General features: G+C 47.2%; 1 protein-coding gene across 1 annotated transcript in view; it reads left to right on the top strand.

The window, feature by feature from the left end:
- Nucleotides 1-21397, top strand: part of LOC134797147 (amyloid-beta-like protein) — a 233588-nt gene extending 212191 nt beyond the window's left edge. The window contains exons 4-18 of the mRNA XM_063769395.1: nucleotides 1260-1395; nucleotides 2796-3017; nucleotides 3451-3642; nucleotides 5812-5966; nucleotides 6307-6414; nucleotides 6859-6984; nucleotides 8070-8207; nucleotides 8564-8710; nucleotides 8984-9079; nucleotides 9446-9628; nucleotides 10161-10352; nucleotides 11025-11120; nucleotides 13048-13149; nucleotides 13493-13642; nucleotides 19073-21397. Of these exons, the coding sequence (XP_063625465.1) occupies nucleotides 1260-1395; nucleotides 2796-3017; nucleotides 3451-3642; nucleotides 5812-5966; nucleotides 6307-6414; nucleotides 6859-6984; nucleotides 8070-8207; nucleotides 8564-8710; nucleotides 8984-9079; nucleotides 9446-9628; nucleotides 10161-10352; nucleotides 11025-11120; nucleotides 13048-13149; nucleotides 13493-13642; nucleotides 19073-19183 (2154 nt within the window). The 3' untranslated portion in view covers nucleotides 19184-21397. The remainder of the gene's footprint in view (nucleotides 1-1259; nucleotides 1396-2795; nucleotides 3018-3450; nucleotides 3643-5811; nucleotides 5967-6306; nucleotides 6415-6858; nucleotides 6985-8069; nucleotides 8208-8563; nucleotides 8711-8983; nucleotides 9080-9445; nucleotides 9629-10160; nucleotides 10353-11024; nucleotides 11121-13047; nucleotides 13150-13492; nucleotides 13643-19072) is intronic.
- The last annotated feature ends 4181 nt before the right edge of the window (nucleotides 21398-25578 follow it).

The following is a 25578-nucleotide window of genomic DNA, read 5'->3' as shown; positions in this document are numbered from 1 at the left end:
TACTCTCGATATTCTTACAAGAGTTACAAGCCTTTTGATTTTTATCGTAACGGATAAAGAAAGTTAATTTTATCCTGTCTAGAAACAAAGGAGCATCGTTGTCAAGTTCCCCCGTCGACTAGAAACATCACAGGCCAAACTTTAAAGGATAAAAGTTTATAAAACCCCTCTATACCTGGGCCAAGTAAATTGTGTTTAAACCTCAGAACTGGAAGCCTTTTGTCGAAACAACTTGAATAACGAGTTGACCCCGTTGCGAGTTTTAACTAGAGTTAACAACTTTTTGCATTAATTTACCTCGTGATTTTAACAAGACTGGATTTTTATTAAACGTCTTTTTTCAGGTCCAAAGGCTTTTTCTGGAAAAAAATATGTAACATTAGAATTTTAAAACACTTTCTCGAACCCTCTTGTTACTTGTTATACTTGTATGTACCTTTTAATGATTAATAATAGTTAATAATTTACATTTTGTTTATGTTATTCTGGTGTTTTACTGCATAGATACCTTCTCTCTATCCTATTTTATTCTGGGTACATTTTCAGGTATTGATAAAGTTCCTTGGAGTCTAGGATTCTCTTTCAGAGAATTTTTGTTAAGCAGCATAACTATTATACCTATAACTAAAAAGTTAACTTTGAATAATTGGGATGATCACTAGCAGTCTTTGATATAATAGCGATAATGGGATAGGATGGGATGGGATTGCCTTGTCATTGCATCGTGAAGTTACTTACCAGATTCTCGCTGCTGCTGCTGTGGCAATCCGAAGACGTAACTTTAAGGCGCAGTGAATTCAGATCCTTCTCCAAGCACAGCGCTGAGCGCTGAGCGGACGGCCGTGAATGCCTGGGATCGCAGATTTCATTGTTACTAGAGAAAGGCCTCAAGATTGCTATTCAAAATTTTGGCAACCGTATTACGATCTAAATAAGCATGACGATTTTTCAAAAACTAGGCTGAACTCACTGCACATTAAAGGTATTGTTTAGGCCAGCGGTCGGCAACCTTTTAGCAGCCAAGGGCCACATAGTAGTTAACGAAGATGACGCGGGCCGCACTTTGATAATATTTGTGACTTTAGCAGACATTGTCGTTCGTCAGTATTACATACAAAATAGCCAGGGAGGCTCGCGGGCCGCAAGCGAGAGGTTGGCGGGCCGCTGGTTGCCGACCTCTACACGGACCGATACACGGATTAATAAAAATGAAGCCATAAAGCTCATTTCTCTTCTCAATCATCATTCTTCTATTCCAGGTGTACCCAAGCCACGACATCACGAACATCGTGGAGGCGTCCCACTACGTGAAGGTCAGCAACTGGTGCAAGCTGGGCTCCGGCAACGCCGCCAAGTGCAAGGTCACCAGATGGGTCAAGCCTTTCCGTTGTCTTGGTACGTGCTGCTTTACTCTTTAGAATTAGGCTGATGAGATGACTGTGGTGATTTTATCACTTTGACTTTGCAGTGATAGAGTGTGAAAGTGCCAGAATAAACGTCACATTCCTATGAATATATGACGTTTATAGTACCACGTCCACTCCATACTTTGTCATTTCAAAGTCCGTGAAAAGTTAGTTTAGACAAACTCTAATAGGTACCTAATAATCGGGTCTATATTAATTCGCATAACGTAATTCTCCTAATTCAATTTGGCATAACGTATGTTACGCATAATTTCTAAATCGCATAACATTATTCCGCATAAATGAGTACGCATAATGTTAATGTGCAAAACGTAAATTGTCATAACGATGACTTGGGATAAATATAATAAGCATAAAGTTACTTTGTATAATTATTAAATGGTATAAATATAAAAGGCAAATAAATAAAAATGTAGACAGAGCGGCTTGAATTAAGGTTCAGTAGGTTCAGAGAACGAAGTTTTAAGTATATGTAGCGCTTTTTTAGATCAAAAATATCACAATACGGTTGCCACAAATTTAATTAGCAATCTTGCGGCCTTTCTCTAGGGACTTCAGCGATTCAAATCCTGAGTTTTTGACTGTTGCTCGATATAAAAAATCACTAAAATAGGTCTAAAATGCACCTTTTAAAAAAATTTGCACAAAAAATCAAAATATGAAAATTATTTCTAAAACCTATTAAAAACAAATATTAATAATAAAAAAAGAAGAACACGAACTTACTACAGTTACTACGCCTTAATAATGTTTTACAGCAAAAAGATTATTATTTGTTGCAAAAGCTTCGCTTTGTTTTGCTCGATCCTGCTAACTCGAGGCTAACCTTGTGAACCTGACCTAACCGAGTTGGTTTTGCCCTGATCCATCTAATTCTCTCGCTTTATTAAATTATGCTAATTCACTTTATGCCAAATAAAGTTATAGTTAATAATGTTATGCATATTTAAATTATGCGGATTCATTATTATGCGCAATAAGTGTTATGCTTGTTTAATATTATGTCTGTTCAATGTTATGCACAATTATGTTATGCCAAAACTGTTATGCGAATTCATATTATGACAATTAATGTTAGGCGTATTAAGAGGCACCCCTAATAATCATTAACTTAAAAAATTATACATTTACGTGAAATATCACTCAGTTTTCAATCATACGTAGGAATAACAACATTTAATAATCATTATAATCACATGACATTAAATCTCTCCAAAGGGCCTCTACATGTTGGATCTATATCCCCACGCAAGCCTATCAAAAGACCGGGATTTATAGGCCCGTGAAATCCAAAATATAATCATGTAACATATTTTAATTTAACTAACATTGTGCATTGACCTTTGTTAACTACCAATTTGGTGGCAGAAGGTCCATTCCAATCGGACGCTCTGCTGGTGCCGGAGAGCTGTCTCTTCGACCACATCCACAACCAGAGCCGCTGCTGGCAGTTTGCCCGCTGGAACGCCACTGCAGGCCGCGCCTGCGCGCAGCGTGGTCTTCGCCTGAGGACCTTCGCTATGCTGCTACCTTGCGGGATCAGCCTGTTCTCTGGAGTCGAGTTTGTTTGCTGCCCAAAGCACTTCAAGGGTAAGGTCCTTGTTTTTTTTACTACAACGACTGTCATCCTTGTCTGTTCGACCACATACAAAAGAGCTGCTGCTGGTAGTTCGCCCTCTGAAACGCGACCGTGACTTAGGAATTTCACAATGCTGGTAGCTTGCCGAATCAGCTTGTTGCTAGTTTATTAGTATGTTGTTCTAAGCATTTTATAATAGTTCTCCACACTCTGATGAAGCCTCCCAAGTTAAGACTAAGCCACATTGTGTAGCTTTTGTGCAAATGCAGTTGGCAACAAAAGGTCAAGGCCATGGTAAGAATAGTATGACATATCAATTGCATAATCTTATAGCCAAATTTGACGTAATAAAAAAGTAAAAAATAATTGAGGTATCAAAACCTGGGTCTGAAAAATTTGTGTGGCTACCTCGCTTGTAAATATCTTATCTTTTTTATATTACAGAAAACGTGAAAATGCATAAGCCCATGGACGTCGGCGTGCCCGTGAGCCCGGGAGGCGAGGAGATGCTGGCGGCCTCAGCGGCCATGGATGAGCGAGACGATGACCTGTTGGACGATGATGACGCGCTTGATGATGATGACGATGACGATACTCTGAACTTGAGCGATGACGATGACGACGATGCTGATGACGGTGAGTTTATAGTTATTTAGTGTTTTGAATTCCCACAATAGTCGCACAGTGGAGGTTTGACTTCTGCAGAACATTCAGCCTCATAGCGATCGCAAAGCGAATGGTCCGCTTGTAGATTATGTACCTATTCAATAGATAACTTATGTCAGGAAAGTATCATATGTGTAAGGTCTCTGGCATTAGAAGCGTTCAAAAACTACGATTCTGTGATACAGCGATCGATGCGCTTGCCAACCTCTATAATTGTGATGTCTATGATAATGTGCATAAGGACCCTTTTCTGTTGGAAAGGTCCTTATTATGCATCCTTCTCTTGGAAAGCCACAATTGAATGTAACCTACTTAACCTTGAATGCTATTTTTGCACTTTTTCCCTACGACTACTTTAACGCACTCACTACCTTCCATTTCTGGGCCAAATTAATTACCTTTTTCGGGTAAACTTATACTAAAATACCTTTACTTTAAAATACTTATACTAATTTATACCGTATTACGAGTAACTATTGGTTATATAAATTCGTGCTATCATAATATTACATAGTACTTTATCTACCGCGATTAGGGATTGCAAACCGGATTGATTTTCAATCCGGCCGGATATGATATGATATATGATACTGTTCGGTCAGGGTCAAAGGTGGTTTTTGGTTGCAGAAATCTCACTTTTGACACTGACCGATCAGTATCATATTGGAAACAGATCAAATAACTAAATGTCGAATTGGCCTGTAGGTAGGGAATGCAAACCGGATTGATTTTCAATCCGGCCGGATCCGGCCGGATTTTAGCCTCAATCCGGCCGGATCCGGCCGGACCGGATCCGGTTAGGTAAAAGGATATTAAAGTTAATTAAATGGCATATTTTTCAAGTTTTATGCGTTATATGAGAAACAAAGGGTATTTTTACAAATGTATTCATAAAACAACAATTTGAAGTTAATAAGAAATAACTTTTTAACAATAAAATAAAACTAAGTATTAAAAAGTGTCACATAGTCAATCTCAATTCAAAAATAAAATAGGAAATCTAAGTCATTTATTAATTTTATTATATTTAATCATTCACATTCTGCTCAAATTTATACGTTTACAATAAAAATATAAATTTGATTAGATTCCAAAGCCTGTTAATGGGATAATTATGGGATGGGAAATGGAACTCCTTGAAAGGACAAGTTTTCGTAACTGTTCTTTGATGGAATTATTTGTAACGCTGACATCCATTCTAGTAACAAGATATTTTACTTTTAACCAAAATTTTATGAAATGCGTTCCAATATTATCTTGCTTTCATTTTTTATCCGTGAAAATAGTTTTATAGCCTAAATCACAAATAAATAAATAATTCATGAATAAATATTTGGGGACAATTTTATACAGATCGGCCTACTCGTAGCCCCAAACCAAGCAAAGCTTGTAATATGGGTACTAGCTAGCTCTAGGTAGTACTACTAGGCGACGATATATATACGTATAGTATATTGATAAATACATGCTTATATACGTAGAAAACACTCATAACTCAGGAACAAATATCTGTGTTCATCACACAAATAAATGCCCTTACCGGTATTCAAACCCAGGACCATCGGCTTCATAGTTCATAGGCAGGGTCACTGAATGGTCAGTACTCACTAGGCCAGACCGGTCGTTACAAATGCCTTCCATGGCATCTCCATCCATTAATGTTTACTTCTAATTATTTAAGTAATCGTCGTATTGTGCCGATTCGTGCCACTAACATGAAAGAAGAGGAAATCCTCTTCTGTTCTCAATCATCGTCATATTAAATATCTTCTTATTTTACTAAATTTGGATTTTTTCATTCGTTCTTTATTCTGTTTAACTTCTTTCTTCTATCCGTCGCCTTTATCTCACTTAAAACGCGCAGCGGGCGCTGCGTGCGGTCTTTTTTTCTATTTTCCCGGATCCGGTCCGGATCCGGTGATTTCAACCGGATCCGGTAGCTCCTAAAAAGCGCCGGATCCAGCCGGATTACCGGATCCGCCGGACCGGATTGCAATCCCTAACCGCGATCATTAGGTATCTTAACTGGATCAGCGCATTCGCTAATTTCTGTCAAGTTATCGTCACACGCTGATAATAATCTGCTCACCGGCATAACAATATTTAATTAAATCTCATTGTGTCCCAATATTGTTTTAGACATGGATGAAGATGAAGATGCGGATCTGTCTAGAGACGACGACAATGAGGACGATGATTACACAGACGGTGACGACAACGCCTGGCCACGGCCCGAATCCTCGTCCGCACCATCCACCACCCCCACTACTACTACCACCACCACCACAACCACGGTAAGAACTTGTCTAGGGACAGCTAATAGGATGATGGTTGAAAACCCTCAATAAATAGTCTAACCTGATTTGGTACACAACATCCCCGGAGCCAACGGCTGGCCTCGGCCTGAATCACCAAGCACCAGTTTTAACTGTACATCGATGATCTTAAATCTTTGCAAGAAGGGCTCTCTTCATAGTGTCGATAGACAATAGACATTGTTATGTACATACTTAACAAACACATTAGAACTTGTGACTGTATCTGTTCGGTTACAATTACAGTTCCCTTATGAGTTCCATGTGTAACTGTATCTGAAATTTCATATAAACTTATCCATACTATGTAATATTTCAGGCTTCTACGGCAACATCTGACCCATACTTCTCCCACTTCGATCCGCGCACCGAACACCAGAGCTACAAGGACGCTCAGCAGCGCCTTGAGGAGACCCATCGTGAAAAGGTAGACTGGTCTTTACAAAGAGTTTTATACAAGGTGTTCAAGTGATTAATTACCAGGAAAATGTTCCACTAGTCTGATTTCTAAGTGGTTAGGTACTAGTAGTGGTGGTGGTACTAGTAGTATCATACACAGAGTCTATTACGTGCTTACGTAAATAGCTTTATTTGTTTTGCGAACTGAATATTAATTTGTAGATCGCCATAACCGAACTTTTACTAAAAGAGACAAACCTTAAAATCGCGAAAAAAAAGCTATCATACATTTCAGCTGGTCCTATATGTTCGATGTTTCCTAACGGACAGTCAATATTTTTTCGCTATATCAGTGTTGGTTTCTTCATCTCATAATTCAGACCCTGTTATAAATGTTCCCTTATTAAAGCCTCTTAGCAATTGCCCTTCGATACCATAATAATGCAAGGTTATCCTAATATTTTTGTATCAGATCACCAAAGTGATGAAGGAGTGGTCCGAACTTGAAGAGCGATACCAGCAGATGATGACTTCGGACCCCAGCTCCGCGCAGACCTTCCGGCAACGCATGACGGCTAAGTTCCAGGCCAACGTGCAGGTAACACTACTGAAATACATTCTACTATGCAATCTTTTGGTTATACCAGATACCTACCAGTAGAGTATGGTAGCCAACAATGAACGACCACAAAATGTGTATTCTTATCCCAATGTGAAGGTATTGCAATTTTATTTTTCCAGAACATTTTACCATGACCATAACTTCCAGTCCAGACCATATTTATCTAGATTTGATTTTCTGGAGTTACATATCCGTCGGATTTCGATTGTGTTACAAAAGTTACAAATTCTCATGAAATGGGTCCCTGGTATTTAATCTCATTAAATCCATATAAAAGTAATGCCTAAAACTGCTAATTTCTATGATCCGGTGGACCTTGTGCTTCGAGTGCCCTTTCCGTATGGATCGAGTTATTACTCGAGAGATATCGCACTTCGATGATTTTAGCTATTTTACCTACAATATCATTCCTTTTCTCAAAAATGGACGGCAAAGTCGACTTTACCCTTTAAAAAATAGGTCGCGAAGTGCGGAGTTTATGGTCAGTCAAAAATTAAAAAGTTAAAAACATTGCAGTCTCGATTTTGGGACTGCAATGTTGCATACAAATTCCATTATTTGTCGAGTTCCAAACTTTTTAAAAGTTTAAATGGCCATATCAAATGAAGGCACAGGCCCATTAAACAGCCAAACAGATGATAAGTACTTATTATTATAATGTTGGTATCGCGACTATTTAGCTGTCTCAAATAGGTTGGCGTATTTTCGGCAGAAACATACACTTCTATTTTAAAATTTAAAAAATAAAAAGGCGGCAAAGCAAACTTTTTCAATTGTTCCTACTTTTTTCTGTGAAAATATATACGTAAGAACGTTGCTTTTGTAAAATATTTCTATGATATTTATATTTCTTGCACCATTTTTGAGAAAAGCACTATATATGACTCGGCTGGAAGGCTACTTGCTGGCTTCGGATTCAATTAAACGGACTCCCAAGGTCGTCCGTTTAAAACGAATCCTCAGCCTGCAAGTAGCTACTTCCGAGCCTCGACAATAATGTACTATTGTCTTATAAATTGGTAAGCTAATTTAGTCTTTAAAAAATACGATTGTTTTTGCAGGCTCTCGAGGAGGAAGGCGTAGCCGAACGCCGTAGGCTTGCTGCCCTACACCAACAGCGTGTGCTTGCGCACCTCGCTCAGCGCCGTCGCACTGCGCTCGCCTGCTACACGCGCTCACTGCGGGACACGCCACCCAATGTATGTCCAACATCGTAAAGGCTCATTTAAGTCATTTAGACGGTGCGAGAACTCGCATGCGAGTTTCATTACACTGCAGTATTTTGATCGGTCGGCTGAATTAGATGTAACCAATAGTCCTCAATGTAACTAAAATCGCATACGAGTTCGCGCGTCATCAAAATCAGCCCTAACTAGTACAGTGTCTAGCAGTACTAATATGTGTACTAATTACGGTATCTACAGGCTAATTATGGCTAAAATACGGTCAGATCGGTAATCGAATACTTTAATTTAATAGACGTATATTTGCCCCTCTCAAATCTACTCAGAAATGTAATTGATGGTCTTGAAATAACGTAACGTAACCTCGACAGGCCCACCGCGTCCAGAAGTGCTTGCAGCGCCTCGTGCGCGCGCTGGCCGCCGAGCGCAGCGGCGCGCTGGCCGCGTGGCGCCGCGCCGCCGCCGCCGGGCGCGAGGCCGCCGCCGCCGAGCGCGCCGGCGCCGCCGACCGGCTGCAGGTACTCATTATATATGCTACACGACATTACTATATTGATAATGCTGTCTTGCTAGTGTGCCCGCCCTCCTGCTCTGAGCGACACTTTGGAAACGGTACTAACGAGCGGGACCAGAAGTGAGCGACGCTCTGAAACGATCATACGTACTGTTGTGACATGATGAATTTATCTTTTATTAGGATGCCGGATCCGAGTATTTTGATCCCTAATTTAATTATTGGTTCGACTTATACATATGCATAGGTCATTCATGTTTTTTAATAATTCTTTTAGGACGCCGATCGAGCCCTCCAACGTGCTCTGACCTCTCTGCGCCGACGCCCACATCTATACAACAACATTGGCACTGCTATTGAGGATTACGTCCAGGTTAGCCTTCTATTTATTTTACTTAGGGCCAATTACGCTAGCCAGGGTTAGCCACTAACCCGGAGTTAACCGTTAAATTCAGTGTTAAATTGTACTGGTAACCGTGGTAACTCGAAGATTAACCGGTTAACCCAGGGTTAGTGGCTTAACCCTGGCTGGCGTGAGTGGCGCTTATTCTCTTACTTTTACACAACCTTCCACGCTTCGTTTTGAATCTTCGACTCGCTTTATAGCTATAAATATGACGTGAAACGTTGTCGCACTCTTTCTAATTCAGATTAAATTCAGGAGATAATCTTAGCTGATCATGTTACATACCATCAGAATAAATTTTATTACTTAGTCGTCTTCTGTTTTTTTCTATAGTCCATGCAATCTAAAGACGACATGGCCGTATCTCTAATGTCAATGACCCCCGAGGCCGAAGAGCTGCTTTTGGACCGCATCGAGGCCGAAGTGCAGAGGGAACAAGCCGCCAGGGAACAGCTGAGCGCCAAGAGAGACCAGCGCACCCGTCAGCGACAAGATATTCAAGAAGAAAGGGCTAGGGTTAGTACCGACAATTAAATATACTCTAGACGCCCAGGGGCCTATAAGAAGACCACCCAAATTTGGCAGTAGACAATAGACCTACAGGCATTGGGTCAATTTAAACGAGTGCGCCTACAATAGAGTACAAGTATGGCGTATGGGTTAGAAACCCAACCACTGTGATTGCACTTTCCCTAGTAAAGTAACTGGATTCGTCCCATCTGATCATATGCAGACGCTACGAATAACTAATACGTCCAGCATTTGTTAGGGCCAGTTGCATCAACCACATTTGACAGACTGATCAACATCAGCCGGCGCGCTCCGGCGCTTTATTATGAAACTTTCCATACATAAAAAATTAGCGAACTCTTTAACGATACGAACAGTTTGGTGCAACCGACCCTTAGTTTGAGAAATAGTTTGTTCTTTACTTTATGGTGGTATTCCATCTGTCCAACGTGTGTTGTGTCTCACGCAATGCCATTGGACAGGTGGAATACCACCCTTAGCAACCATCAATTTAACGGCAACCAATTCAATTTTCCAGACCTCCAACGGCGTGAAGGAGACAGAAGAGACCGACGACGAAGCCGGCGAGGTCGTGGACTCGGAGGAGACTACCCTCGCGCCCACCACGCAGGCGCCGCCGCCGTCCTCCTCGCCCGCCCCGGCCGCCTCCTCCGTCTCCGTCCACGACATCACCACCCGTGCCGCCTACACACAGGAGACAACCACTACTGTAAGATTTTTAACTCGTGGATCACTATAGTATCACACCAAACTCAATTTGAATCGTATGTAGCTACTCAGTATCAGACGTCTGTTACTGCAGATCAATATGGGTCAAATTGCTTTGCATCAATTTGTTGTATGATCAGTGGCGGATTTGCCCTAAGACCCAGTAGGCCCGGACCTAAGGCGGCAAGATATTTAGGGGCGGCAAATTGTGACGAAAAATTCGCTGATGATAACAAGAAAATAACTCAAAATGTAGTCAATATGATGGGTACTGAAAAAGGGGCGGCTACGGGGCCTGGGGCCTAGGGCGGCAAAGACTACAAATCTGCCACTGTGTATGGTGGACGTTCGACGGATTAAAATAGTTTGAACCCGTTTACGCTGTTTGGTCTCACTTGTCAATCTTAGCCTAAATGTGACTTTGTTGCTAAATAAAGGAAACCGTCGATTTTATTAAGCACTTACCCAGAATAAACTGAAGCGTATTTGATAGAAACGAACTTTTTTTAAACCGTCATAATCTCTACATTACGTTGGTAAAAAGAATAGCGACCCATATTAGGTATGCTAATTCTTTAAGATTAATAAATTTAGTAATGTCCTTGCAGCTTGAAATATGCTACTTCATAGTAGCATATTAATAGCCTTCTAACCGGATAATTTGTTTTTGCAGGAAATCGTTACCAGCACGGTGACTGAGGTGCCCGAGGTCGAGACTGGCGAGACCGATGTTGTAGGCGAGACATCCAGCCGACGATCCACTAGCGAGGTATGAGAAAATATTAACTGAAAACCCTCCTTAGTACTTCAGTACTGCAGGTTGGCAAACCAATATCGCAGCAAATCTGAAAAATGTAGGCGCAAGGTATCTAATCTTCCAGAAACTTCTCAATTTCGCGCGTTTTCTTCTGACAAATTGGTTTACGAGACTATGGGTAGGTTGCACCAAACCGTCTGACATCGTTAAAGCTTTCGCAAAATTTTATTGTATGGGAAGTTTCATAGATCTCTGCTGCGATGTTGATCAGTCTGTAATAGGGCTTCCAAATACCGGACTTCTTTCAATACCGGTATTAATACCGAAACTGTCTTCATCAATACCGGGATCCCGGGATCCCGGTATTGACTATAAATAGCTTAAAAAATTTGAGTTTTTTTTAAAGGCTCACTTTTGTATAGATAGTATAGTATAGCCCAGATATGTATGTCCTTAGCTTAGGATATTAAACAATAATCGCCATCTGCAATACTTATGTCAACCCTCCAGGTTGGCAATCATTTTATCCGCCTTGTTGACTTCACAAGTCACATTTTTAGTTCAACCTAATAATCAGCCAATAAATATTCTTTGGCACCAAACATTCGTATGCCATTACAATTAATGTCTTTCTACTTTTTGATAAAATTTTAAGAACTAATTATATTTAATTATTATAAAATTATAGAAAAAAAAACACTTTTTTCGTATCTAGTTTGCAGTGAAGAATCTTACAATTACATGTCTAAATATTTGGGTTCGTCTTTGACGTCTCGAGAAATGTGTCCAGGGTTTTCATTTTAAACTAATTAACACAAAAGTTATGGCCAGAAAACCAGTTTAAAGCCTTAAATTGTTCAACTTTGATGCCAAATATCTCGAAGGCAATGAACTTTGAAGTAAATATAGGATACTAAACTGCAAAACGTAATTCAAGACCAATAAAAGTAAGACAATGTTGCTGTAATAATTTGTTTGTAAAATTGTAAATTCCTTTTGATAAATAATCACGCTAAGATAATTTATTTATTAGTAATTTGACTCCTGCGAGTTAAAAAAGTACTTTTATATACTTATTTTTGCATTAATACAAGACGCGCTAGTAAAAAGTGGCAACATTTTCTTACTTTTTTTGGCTTGAATTACGTTTTGCAGTATATATTGCTTAAAGCTGTTGTTGTTAATATAATAAGCTACAAAAAACATTAGAAAACTAAGGGATTCAGATCGAAGATCATTCGCGTGGGGTGGCCCCTTAATATATCCAGAACATCAGAATTCATCACCAAATATTTATCTAACGCATATGCACAGATCTTGTTTCAATTAAATGATCTTCTTTAATTAAATTGGCAAGTTATCTTTTGATACAGCCGAATTTGACCATTTTAATAGATTTTAAAGGTTATAATAGGCACATTTTCCTTGTTTTTGAAAATACCGGGATCCCGGTATTTCATTAAAAAATACCGGTATTGAAAAATCTGTTTAAACAGACGGGATCCCGGTATTGGAAGCCCTAGTCTGTAAACTGTGATTAGTATCTTTCAAACAGTGCGATGGGGCCATCGGTTTGCGTTTGGCCTCACCACTCGGCCATTCTGCTTTCTACAATCGTCTTAATTTTTATCCTGCATGTTTACTCTAAACCTTAACCTAGCTAGAGCAAGTGAAGCGCTACTAAAAATATTTCAGTCTGAATTCACAAACAAACTAAGTAAATAACAACTAGTTTATCATGCCTATTGTAAGTTATATACATGTGTAAGAGCCCTTCAGCGTTGCTCTATGTTTATGGAATTTGCAGATCTGTGAGTTTTTATTCTGAAAGAAAGAATAATATTTTATTTGCAAACACACATAAGCACAAACAATAAGGTAGAGTAAGGTATGGTAGATTCTGGTGCAAAGCTTGGCTCTGATCAATTGATGTTTGCAGACGGAGGGCGAGGGACTGCGGGCAGCGCTGGAACAGGCGGAGGAGCGCGCGCCACCGCCGCAGGCGCACGCGCTCAAGCACGAGGTGTCGCACTCTCAAGCTGTAAGTGAACCGTGTCAACTTTCTCTGTATATTAAGATTCTTCAAAGTCCAAAATATCTGTGGGACAAATCACGGCTGAAATTGAAATCGACGGATCGAAAGGACAGATCCAAGTACGGGACGCCGACCGGCTGAGTCAAATGTACCTGATCTAATTCAGCGATGAACTTCCTTCTCGGAATCGGATCTACCTAAGTGCATAATGAACTCTAACCTCCTTATTCATAATCGCACTACAAACCTCAATTTGCTAATAATCGTTTGTATTTATCTGTCATTTGACTTATGTATTTGTAAGAAAGGGTTAAATATACAGAGTAATAATATGGTGTCGTGTTCGCAGGGCTACACGATCCGCAGCTCGGGCAACGGCGGCAGCGGCGCGCTGTACCCGGCGCTGTGCGTGGGGGGCGCCGCGCTGGCGGCCGCCGCGGCCGTCGCGCTCGCCGTGGCGCGCCGCCGCGACCGGCAAGCCCCGCAGGGCTTCGTGCAGGTTAGCCTACGCTACTCACACATTACAGACTGTACCCGGCGCTGTGCGTGGGGGGCGCCGCGCTGGCGGCCGCCGCGGCCGTCGCGCTCGCCGTGGCGCGCCGCCGCGACCGGCAAGCCCCGCAGGGTTTCGTGCAGGTTAGCCTACGCTACTCACACATTACAGACTGTACCCGGCGCTGTGCGTGGGGGGCGCCGCGCTGGCGGCCGCCGCGGCCGTCGCGCTCGCCGTGGCGCGCCGCCGCGACCGGCAAGCCCCGCAGGGTTTCGTGCAGGTTAGCCTACGCTACTCACACATTACAGACTGTACCCGGCGCTGTGCGTGGGGGGCGCCGCGCTGGCGGCCGCCGCGGCCGTCGCGCTCGCCGTGGCGCGCCGCCGCGACCGGCAAGCCCCGCAGGGTTTCGTGCAGGTTAGCCTACGCTACTCACACATTACAGACTGTACCCGGCGCTGTGCGTGGGGGGCGCCGCGCTGGCGGCCGCCGCGGCCGTCGCGCTCGCCGTGGCGCGCCGCCGCGACCGGCAAGCCCCGCAGGGCTTCGTGCAGGTTAGCCTACGCTACTCACACATTACAGACTGTACCCGGCGCTGTGCGTGGGGGGCGCCGCGCTGGCGGCCGCCGCGGCCGTCGCGCTCGCCGTGGCGCGCCGCCGCGACCGGCAAGCCCCGCAGGGCTTCGTGCAGGTTAGCCTACGCTACTCACACATTACAGACTGTACCCGGCGCTGTGCGTGGGGGGCGCCGCGCTGGCGGCCGCCGCGGCCGTCGCGCTCGCCGTGGCGCGCCGCCGCGACCGGCAAGCCCCGCAGGGCTTCGTGCAGGTTAGCCTACGCTACTCACACATTACAGACTGTACCCGGCGCTGTGCGTGGGGGGCGCCGCGCTGGCGGCCGCCGCGGCCGTCGCGCTCGCCGTGGCGCGCCGCCGCGACCGGCAAGCCCCGCAGGGCTTCGTGCAGGTTAGCCTACGCTACTCACACATTACAGACTGTACCCGGCGCTGTGCGTGGGGGGCGCCGCGCTGGCGGCCGCCGCGGCCGTCGCGCTCGCCGTGGCGCGCCGCCGCGACCGGCAAGCCCCGCAGGGCTTCGTGCAGGTTAGCCTACGCTACTCACACATTACAGACTGTACCCGGCGCTGTGCGTGGGGGGCGCCGCGCTGGCGGCCGCCGCGGCCGTCGCGCTCGCCGTGGCGCGCCGCCGCGACCGGCAAGCCCCGCAGGGCTTCGTGCAGGTTAGCCTACGCTACTCACACATTACAGACTGTACCCGGCGCTGTGCGTGGGGGGCGCCGCGCTGGCGGCCGCCGCGGCCGTCGCGCTCGCCGTGGCGCGCCGCCGCGACCGGCAAGCCCCGCAGGGCTTCGTGCAGGTTAGCCTACGCTACTCACACATTACAGACTGTACCCGGCGCTGTGCGTGGGGGGCGCCGCGCTGGCGGCCGCCGCGGCCGTCGCGCTCGCCGTGGCGCGCCGCCGCGACCGGCAAGCCCCGCAGGGCTTCGTGAAGGTTAGCCTACGCTACTCACACATTACAGACTGTACCCGGCGCTGTGCGTGGGGGGCGCCGCGCTGGCGGCCGCCGCGGCCGTCGCGCTCGCCGTGGCGCGCCGCCGCGACCGGCAAGCCCCGCAGGGCTTCGTGCAGGTTAGCCTACGCTACTCACACATTACAGACTGTACCCGGCGCTGTGCGTGGGGGGCGCCGCGCTGGCGGCCGCCGCGGCCGTCGCGCTCGCCGTGGCGCGCCGCCGCGACCGGCAAGCCCCGCAGGGCTTCGTGCAGGTTAGCCTACGCTACTCACACATTACAGACTGTACCCGGCGCTGTGCGTGGGGGGCGCCGCGCTGGCGGCCGCCGCGGCCGTCGCGCTCGCCGTGGCGCGCCGCCGCGACCGGCAAGCCCCGCAGGGCTTCGTGCAGGTTAGCCTACGCTACTCACACATTACAGACTGTACCCGGCGCTGTGCGTGGGGGGCGCCGCGCTGGCGGCCGCCGCGGCCGTCGCGCTCGCCGTGGCGCGCCGCCGCGACCGGCAAGCCCCGCAGGGCTTCGTGCAGGTTAGCCTACGCTACTCACACATTACAGACTGTACCCGGCGCTGTGCGTGGGGGGCGCCGCGCTGGCGGCCGCCGCGGCCGTCGCGCTCGCCGTGGCGCGCCGCCGCGACCGGCAAGCCCCGCAGGGCTTCGTGCAGGTTAGCCTACGCTACTCACACATTACAGACTGTACCCGGCGCTGTGCGTGGGGGGCGCCGCGCTGGCGGCCGCCGCGGCCGTCGCGCTCGCCGTGGCGCGCCGCCGCGACCGGCAAGCCCCGCAGGGCTTCGTGCAGGTTAGCCTACGCTACTCACACATTACAGACTGTACCCGGCGCTGTGCGTGGGGGGCGCCGCGCTGGCGGCCGCCGCGGCCGTCGCGCTCGCCGTGGCGCGCCGCCGCGACCGGCAAGCCCCGCAGGGCTTCGTGCAGGTTAGCCTACGCTACTCACACATTACAGACTGTACCCGGCGCTGTGCGTGGGGGGCGCCGCGCTGGCGGCCGCCGCGGCCGTCGCGCTCGCCGTGGCGCGCCGCCGCGACCGGCAAGCCCCGCAGGGTTTCGTGCAGGTTAGCCTACGCTACTCACACATTACAGACTGTACCCGGCGCTGTGCGTGGGGGGCGCCGCGCTGGCGGCCGCCGCGGCCGTCGCGCTCGCCGTGGCGCGCCGCCGCGACCGGCAAGCCCCGCAGGGCTTCGTGCAGGTTAGCCTACGCTACTCACACATTACAGACTGTACCCGGCGCTGTGCGTGGGGGGCGCCGCGCTGGCGGCCGCCGCGGCCGTCGCGCTCGCCGTGGCGCGCCGCCGCGACCGGCAAGCCCCGCAGGGCTTCGTGCAGGTTAGCCTACGCTACTCACACATTACAGACTGTACCCGGCGCTGTGCGTGGGGGGCGCCGCGCTGGCGGCCGCCGCGGCCGTCGCGCTCGCCGTGGCGCGCCGCCGCGACCGGCAAGCCCCGCAGGGCTTCGTGCAGGTTAGCCTACGCTACTCACACATTACAGACTGTACCCGGCGCTGTGCGTGGGGGGCGCCGCGCTGGCGGCCGCCGCGGCCGTCGCGCTCGCCGTGGCGCGCCGCCGCGACCGGCAAGCCCCGCAGGGCTTCGTGCAGGTTAGCCTACGCTACTCACACATTACAGACTGTACCCGGCGCTGTGCGTGGGGGGCGCCGCGCTGGCGGCCGCCGCGGCCGTCGCGCTCGCCGTGGCGCGCCGCCGCGACCGGCAAGCCCCGCAGGGCTTCGTGCAGGTTAGCCTACGCTACTCACACATTACAGACTGTACCCGGCGCTGTGCGTGGGGGGCGCCGCGCTGGCGGCCGCCGCGGCCGTCGCGCTCGCCGTGGCGCGCCGCCGCGACCGGCAAGCCCCGCAGGGCTTCGTGCAGGTTAGCCTACGCTACTCACACATTACAGACTCTACCCGGCGCTGTGCGTGGGGGGCGCCGCGCTGGCGGCCGCCGCGGCCGTCGCGCTCGCCGTGGCGCGCCGCCGCGACCGGCAAGCCCCGCAGGGCTTCGTGCAGGTTAGCCTACGCTACTCACACATTACAGACTGTACCCGGCGCTGTGCGTGGGGGGCGCCGCGCTGGCGGCCGCCGCGGCCGTCGCGCTCGCCGTGGCGCGCCGCCGCGACCGGCAAGCCCCGCAGGGCTTCGTGCAGGTTAGCCTACGCTACTCACACATTACAGACTGTACCCGGCGCTGTGCGTGGGGGGCGCCGCGCTGGCGGCCGCCGCGGCCGTCGCGCTCGCCGTGGCGCGCCGCCGCGACCGGCAAGCCCCGCAGGGCTTCGTGCAGGTTAGCCTACGCTACTCACACATTACAGACTGTACCCGGCGCTGTGCGTGGGGGGCGCCGCGCTGGCGGCCGCCGCGGCCGTCGCGCTCGCCGTGGCGCGCCGCCGCGACCGGCAAGCCCCGCAGGGCTTCGTGCAGGTTAGCCTACGCTACTCACACATTACAGACTGTACCCGGCGCTGTGCGTGGGGGGCGCCGCGCTGGCGGCCGCCGCGGCCGTCGCGCTCGCCGTGGCGCGCCGCCGCGACCGGCAAGCCCCGCAGGGCTTCGTGCAGGTTAGCCTACGCTACTCACACATTACAGACTGTACCCGGCGCTGTGCGTGGGGGGCGCCGCGCTGGCGGCCGCCGCGGCCGTCGCGCTCGCCGTGGCGCGCCGCCGCGACCGGCAAGCCCCGCAGGGCTTCGTGCAGGTTAGCCTACGCTACTCACACATTACAGACTGTACCCGGCGCTGTGCGTGGGGGGCGCCGCGCTGGCGGCCGCCGCGGCCGTCGCGCTCGCCGTGGCGCGCCGCCGCGACCGGCAAGCCCCGCAGGGCTTAGTGCAGGTTAGCCTACGCTACTCACACATTACAGACTGTACCCGGCGCTGTGCGTGGGGGGCGCCGCGCTGGCGGCCGCCGCGGCCGTCGCGCTCGCCGTGGCGCGCCGCCGCGACCGGCAAGCCCCGCAGGGCTTCGTGCAGGTTAGCCTACGCTACTCACACATTACAGACTGTACCCGGCGCTGTGCGTGGGGGGCGCCGCGCTGGCGGCCGCCGCGGCCGTCGCGCTCGCCGTGGCGCGCCGCCGCGACCGGCAAGCCCCGCAGGGCTTCGTGCAGGTTAGCCTACGCTACTCACACATTACAGACTGTACCCGGCGCTGTGCGTGGGGGGCGCCGCGCTGGCGGCCGCCGCGGCCGTCGCGCTCGCCGTGGCGCGCCGCCGCGACCGGCAAGCCCCGCAGGGCTTCGTGCAGGTTAGCCTACGCTACTCACACATTACAGACTGTACCCGGCGCTGTGCGTGGGGGGCGCCGCGCTGGCGGCCGCCGCGGCCGTCGCGCTCGCCGTGGCGCGCCGCCGCGACCGGCAAGCCCCGCAGGGCTTCGTGCAGGTTAGCCTACGCTACTCACACATTACAGACTGTACCCGGCGCTGTGCGTGGGGGGCGCCGCGCTGGCGGCCGCCGCGGCCGTCGCGCTCGCCGTGGCGCGCCGCCGCGACCGGCAAGCCCCGCAGGGCTTCGTGCAGGTTAGCCTACGCTACTCACACATTACAGACTGTACCCGGCGCTGTGCGTGGGGGGCGCCGCGCTGGCGGCCGCCGCGGCCGTCGCGCTCGCCGTGGCGCGCCGCCGCGACCGGCAAGCCCCGCAGGGCTTCGTGCAGGTTAGCCTACGCTACTCACACATTACAGACTGTACCCGGCGCTGTGCGTGGGGGGCGCCGCGCTGGCGGCCGCAACATATAGATGTTTTATATTATATGACATCCGCTTAGTATGACGTGTTTGTCACTTCCCTGCGATGTCATTATAAGCGGATTCTACTGTACGTCCATACAAACTGACACCAGCACAACATGATTGACCACAGATACTAATGTTCCTGCAGGTGGAGCAGACCGGCGCCGTGGCGCCGACCCCCGAGGAGCGGCACGTGGCCAACATGCAGATCAACGGCTACGAGAACCCCACCTACAAGTACTTCGAGGTCAAGGAGTAAGCGGCTCCATCCCCTCCCGCCCGGGTCGCACCGTCTCGAGGATCGTATCGGTAGCTTATACGTGTTAGTCCGTGCCATATTTATAATCCGATCGCTTGATCCGACCGGTCAAACGTCTGTTGACAAGACTCTACTAGATTGTCATTTGTTTCAGACTACTAGGCTGTCGTGTTAGGCGGTCGGACGGCAAAATATGGCATTGTAAACGCAGTTACAACCACTGCAAGGATCAGACCTGTACATATCTCAATACAAGGTCTCGTTGATTCGAGTGTGTTTCGTATTTTCCGATTTGTTGTGGCGTGTGCTAGTTATCCCTATACAGGGTCTTTCACCCTTCACATCTAAATCTTTGCCCTTTAATTATTTATGGAATGAATGTGTGTGTCCCTTTAGTACTTTATGCCCGGTGGGAGGTTCATCTATCACAACACGACGACTTTTGTAAAGTAAACTTTAACAACATCACCATAGGGTTCATTTTACAAGAGATTTTCACTTGAGAGATGAAGGATTTTATCAATACTAGCTTTATTCTTTGGTTACTTGAGTTGATATTGCAAAGCTTGTGTGATTAGTGAACATTATTGAGTTTGCGGTTACTCGCAATTTGACAGGATATTATCGAGTACCGTTTGGTATTTGTTGTTATTTTTGGCACCAAAATATTTATTATTATTTCATAAGGTTAGACTAAGTTTTTGTCTAGTGTCCTAGATACTCATAAGTGTCACCTTGTAGTGGAGTTTTAAATTTAAGTTTTCGAGGCCGCAGCCTCGGCGACAGTGTCCAATGAGTAACATACTTTAGATCTTCTTTTGTAATTCTAAGTCTTCTTCACACATTTCATGATTGATCTCATTTTTTCCGTTTTCATGTAATATTAGTTTAGTAATAATGTCTTTTTCCTGTTGAACATTGTCACTGGGGTCAGTGGAACAAACGTCCATGGTACGCTGTGTAAATAGGCTCCGCGTACAAATTCGAACATAATTACTTACTCTTAAAGCCCGCTTTCCTTTACTTTTTTTAACGTAGGTAGAACATAACGTGAATTTTATGTAATAAAGTGCGAAGATATATTTTAATAATTAATGTGTACTTAGCGAAGGGACGGGCGGCCAAGCCGGCGCGGGCGAGTGCTCACTCTAGTCTCCTTCTAGTCACCGTGTTTCTTCCAGTCCTGTCCTCTCTGTGTCTCCCTCGGACCCTCCGAGTCATTGCTCTCCCCTTCCCGCTCGCCCGCGGGACAATACTCACAGTTCCCGAGCGCCCTGTACTCAACGTGTGTTTATATTGGCGGACCAATCATCCGCTCGAAATTTTTGATTGGCGTAACAATTTTGCGAAATCATAAAGTGAAGCTTCGTTTATCTAGTCAACAACATAGAGGCATCTAGAATAATTCGGCAATTTTTCGGCTACGGTTGTGTACACACTTTGGGTACTCGGTCGCGAAGCAAATAAGCTTAGTAAGTGTATGTACGGTTATTATATAAGTAGATGTACAAAAAGTAATACATTATTATAGATGTTTTAGCGTCAGATACATAGATATAAAGCAAAATATAATTATATATCGCATTCGTCCGTTTAAAGTAAGGGCTTGCGCTCGTGTCTAATCCCACGTACCACACTTAATGTTACGCCGTAGTTAAGATGTAATTCTGCCTCAGTATTATATACATTTAAGCTTATTTGTTACATAAGCTAATTTATATACACTATTTGTATTCGTTTCGGGCGTAGTGGCGTTACTACATAAGGAAGTCATATCAGAAGCGCCACGGCGCTACTCGATGCGCGCCGCAGTAGCGATGCGAGGACGAGTTCAGCAGCAGGATGGCCGAGTGTGAGGCGACCGCAGCGCCGCGCGCGGCGAGTAGGCAAAGCGCCCGCGGCTTGTCTTACCGCATTTACATAAGTTACTCACTGTTTAAAACGTAAGTTAATCCCGCATCAATCGCTGTGTATTTTTAATAAACTGGAACTTACAAGTCGACCACATATTTTTTTATTGGAAAGTTTTTGCTCAAAATCCAGCTGTCACCGTTAAAATATCGGATGTTTTAAATTGAACAAGTATAGTATATTCGTGGTTCGTCAATAATATTTGATGTTGGTAGAATACCTGGTTTCTGTACCTTTCCTTGTCACTTTCATGTATTTTAAATAAGTACATTATAATAAATGGTTTGATGATTTTTGTGTTTACTGTGCTGCATTTTATTGTGAGTTCGAAGTTCAAATTGAATCAATAAATAGAAATTTAAAAAAATGGTGTTGTTATTGGCGGTAGACGCTATGCAACAGTTTTTTATTTATTTATTACAGACAAGAGCCCGCCTGTTGTTACCGGGTTCTATTTTTCCGTTAAAATTTCTTTGTAGTTTTACATGTAAGTATGTAAAATTTATAATTATTGGTGCAATAAAGAATATTTACTTACTTACTTACAAGAGACGTAAGGCATAGCAAATCATTACGAGCTTATACAGGGTAAGTCCGATTAACCCAAATAACTTTAACCTTAGGTTCCGGCTTCGGCTACCTAATTGGTTTTAAAAAAGGTTAATTCATATTTTTGTTACTTACACGTCTTTTACAAAATGTCATTATAAATTAAAACTAATTCTAACAAAGCTTTGATACACAAAGCTTTGTTAAAATTATAAACAAAAAATTTACAACTTATTTTTGGGTCACCTGTATATCTCACTGCTATGAAATACTAGGTAGAGCCTCCACTGATGCTATAAGAGACTTTCTAACTTTCCATGGTACCTAGCTTTTAAAGGCAAATTTGGGACACAGTTTACCTACAGTTACACACCTTTGTATTTCTTGCAGATCTATGTAAATTTCCTAACAATATTTTTCTGCACTTAAAAAATCTGATAAATATCCAATGATACATGTTCATACATTTATTTGAATCGTAACACTCGACCCACGACCACTGGTTTGGAAGCCACAGTTCTCACCACTCGTACAAGCAAATATACGCCAAAGGGCATAATTTTATAAAATGGCTAGGATTTGATGTTCATAATATTACTTAATATAGGCATTAGTACCTGGGACACCAAGCTTTGCTCGAAAAACATATAAAAACTCAAAAATGAGCGTTTTCCCAGAGATAAGATTGCATCGATTTTTCGCCCCCGAAAACCCCCATAAGTATAGCAAATTTCATGGAAATCGTTAGAGCAGTTTTCGATATCCCCGAAATATAAGATGTACTTAATACCTAATATTTACCAATTTATTGACTTTTCTTGCGCCCCAAGATTTACTACCTACAGTAGGTACTGCTCTGCGCTCCTTTCGTAGAGTAGGTACAGTCGCCATCAGATATATCGGAGCAGCCGAGGTGCTCAAAAATATCTGAACACGCACTCTAAAGCCTTGACAATAGCGGCGTGTTCAGATATTTGTGAGCACCTTGGCCGCTCCGATATATCTGATGGCGACTGTACTCTACGGAAGGAGTCCTCATCATCTTGGGCATCTTTACAGTCTGCAAGTAAAGTACTTACCGGAAACTTTTCAAAAAGTTGGGAAAGTTCTCGGATATACCAGGAAAGTTTAATAGGAAATGAAGGATACTTTCATTTTGGAAGTGGAAAATTTCGATACCTATTACCCATACAAAGATACGAGAAATTTCCGATTGTTTCCATGTGGAAATTTGGTACTTTTGGAAATTTTCCGGCGGAACATTAGCACAGAATAAATAATAGTACTAGGTACAGAAGACTCACTCTCTAACAAAACGCGTCTGTTACGATCAGGACAGATATGGCCGCTAAGTGGCGACAGCGCCACGCGCGGCTTATGTAACGGCTAGCCACCAAAATTGGTGTGGAACGGATGTACTTGTATAGCTACCTGTTGCAAAGCGACGAAATCGCGGAGTGAGCCACGCCTGACATTAGTAAACATCTTGGCTCTCAATATACCGAAGTACTGGCGCTAACTTTACAACGTAAACTTTTTTCAACCCCTCTGATACCGCCATCTAGTGCAGGGTTGACTAGATGACTAAACTGCTATAAGATTGATTTGGTTGAAATCAGAATATTTGCTACGGAAGCGCTCGTTACTGAAGTTTTCTAACAGGAACATAGATGTCATTGTCACTAAATAATCCATACTTCCGATTATTTTTGAAAGATATTCATTCGGTCTCGCGACATCTACCGATTTCAAGGCACTTTACTTAAATTTGTACCTACCTATTGTACCTAAAATCAGTCCAACAAGATGGGCAGATCAGATCCGTTCCACCCTAGACACCCAACTGCACGTCGCACTACACGATGCCAAGAACCGAACCGAAAGCGAGATACCGTCAGAAGAAAGTTGATCCCACTGGGACTTCACGGCCCTCAGCAATGAGGATACCGACGCGAGGAGGAGGAGGTACCTGAAATATAACTTGGACTTTTAGAGACATCTATTGAAACTAGACGGAATTAATTGAACTCCCAAACTCTAAATCGGAACTTCCTTCCCCTGCTAACAATTTAATTTGGCCCATCTAAACTAGATGGCGCCACTAATAGCAGCAGATGCTAACTGGTTTCATAGCGTCATAAACTTAATTAGATTTTAATAATTGCCTGTTAATAACTGTTTTAGCAAAGTTGGGAAACTAACTACTCCTAACTATGTACTTTAGGGAGTTCGGAATATTCCGAGTTTTGGAACAAATTTTCTTTTCATTAGTTTTTTAATATTAAAACAGGTAGCCTGTTACGTAAGGAGTCGTGTTCGAGTTGATGGTTGTGTTTTTGTTTGAGCTTGTGACGTTTCGGTCGTAATAACGCATTCTTGGGACGTAGGCGTAATTATGCGTCACTTGGTCTGTAAACAACTTCAGACGCATTAGAGTGATATACCTAAACAAAAACAAGTAGCGTCTGTAGCCCAAAAACATAGAAACTGCGTAGTCTATACAGATATTTATTTTTATTGGGAGCCTATAAGGTCCCACTGCTGGGCAAAGGCCAGCCCACTTGTTCCAGTCTTCCAGATCCTGTGCAATCTCTGGACATTCCTTTAAAAATAATAGATAAGTAGGTATTTTTATCCACGGAAGTCATCCAATAGAAAATAAAACACTTTTTTTCTACACTAATGTGTACAATTTTATTAGTAGGCAAGAAAGTGCCTATGCCTAGGGAAAGACAAGAGGTGGGGCGCGTCTACGTGACTGAACGTACGTACTCTTAGGAACAAAGAAAACGGACCATTTTGTATACAGTTTCCACACAAAGTGACCCTTTTTTATTGCTATTGGAAGAAGGATGGACATATAGGAACATATGTCTTCTTGTTAAGCTATTAGATAATAGCACATAGTCTGATACGCTAATTTTGATGCTAACTGTACAGCTATAGATGTATAGTCAACACATAAATCTTAGAAATTATCAACAGCAAGTTAATAAAAGGTACTTACTTTACCTTTCAAGGTAACAAGGTAGGTAGGTTGTTTACTTGCGTTCACAACAAATAAATAGCTCTCTTAATTTTTTGCAAACATTAAAAAAAATTGTTAGTAGAGGCCTCGAGGGCTTTTTCACCGAGTCCATAAAACATTTAAAGTGGCATCAGTGTCGTTAACACTGGAGAGCATAAAATTTCAATTGATAATGATGACACAAGTTAGCAAAAAATATCCTGTCATATATTAATTAAACTTTACAACCGACTCCAAAAACGTATATACGTTCTAACTTTATCGGATCGTGTCCTTTTTATTATTTGTATGGCCCATGGCGAATTGCTAATGGACACGGAACTGTGCCGTGTGTTACCATTCCCTCGCAAACTCAGGCAAGTCGAGATATCAAAAAACCAACTTAACTTGAACCCTAAGCCCCTTAACTTTGTGGAATCGGAGACCACGCTAACACTGGTTTATCTAAGCCCATATAAGCTAAGCGTTTGGGTGAATGCCCCTCTGCCGTGGCACGGCGACGTAATGCCACTTTCCTATATGAATGGCTACGAGATTGTCGTGTGTGGTTTGTTCCATACTCGTCACATGTGGCAGCCATCTTGTTTGTATAAAAATAATGAGGGCCAAGGGATGAATTTAAGTGTCCTGTGTAGGTAGCGATAACATTCTCAATTCTCAACAGTTACTTACCTATCTTAAATTTTGACAAAATTATAACCTTTCCTGTATGTTCCCTTTAAAGTGCTTTGAATAATTAATCTTGTGGATTATGGCTGGTTTTAGTAAATTAATAGTTAACAATATAGAATAATTGGCATTGCAATTTACCTAAGTATTAAGTGGGTACTTCTGTACAGATAACAAAGAGCTCTAAAAATATGCTTGTCGAGTCGATCCTAAAATCGGGACTGTCCTTTGTCAATCT

The sequence above is a fragment of the Cydia splendana genome, chromosome 14 (genome assembly GCF_910591565.1).
Source record: "Cydia splendana chromosome 14, ilCydSple1.2, whole genome shotgun sequence".
NCBI classification, from domain to species: Eukaryota; Metazoa; Arthropoda; class Insecta; order Lepidoptera; family Tortricidae; genus Cydia; species Cydia splendana.
The sequence above is the reverse complement of the archived record's forward strand: the minus strand, read 5'-3'. Positions and strand labels throughout refer to the sequence as shown.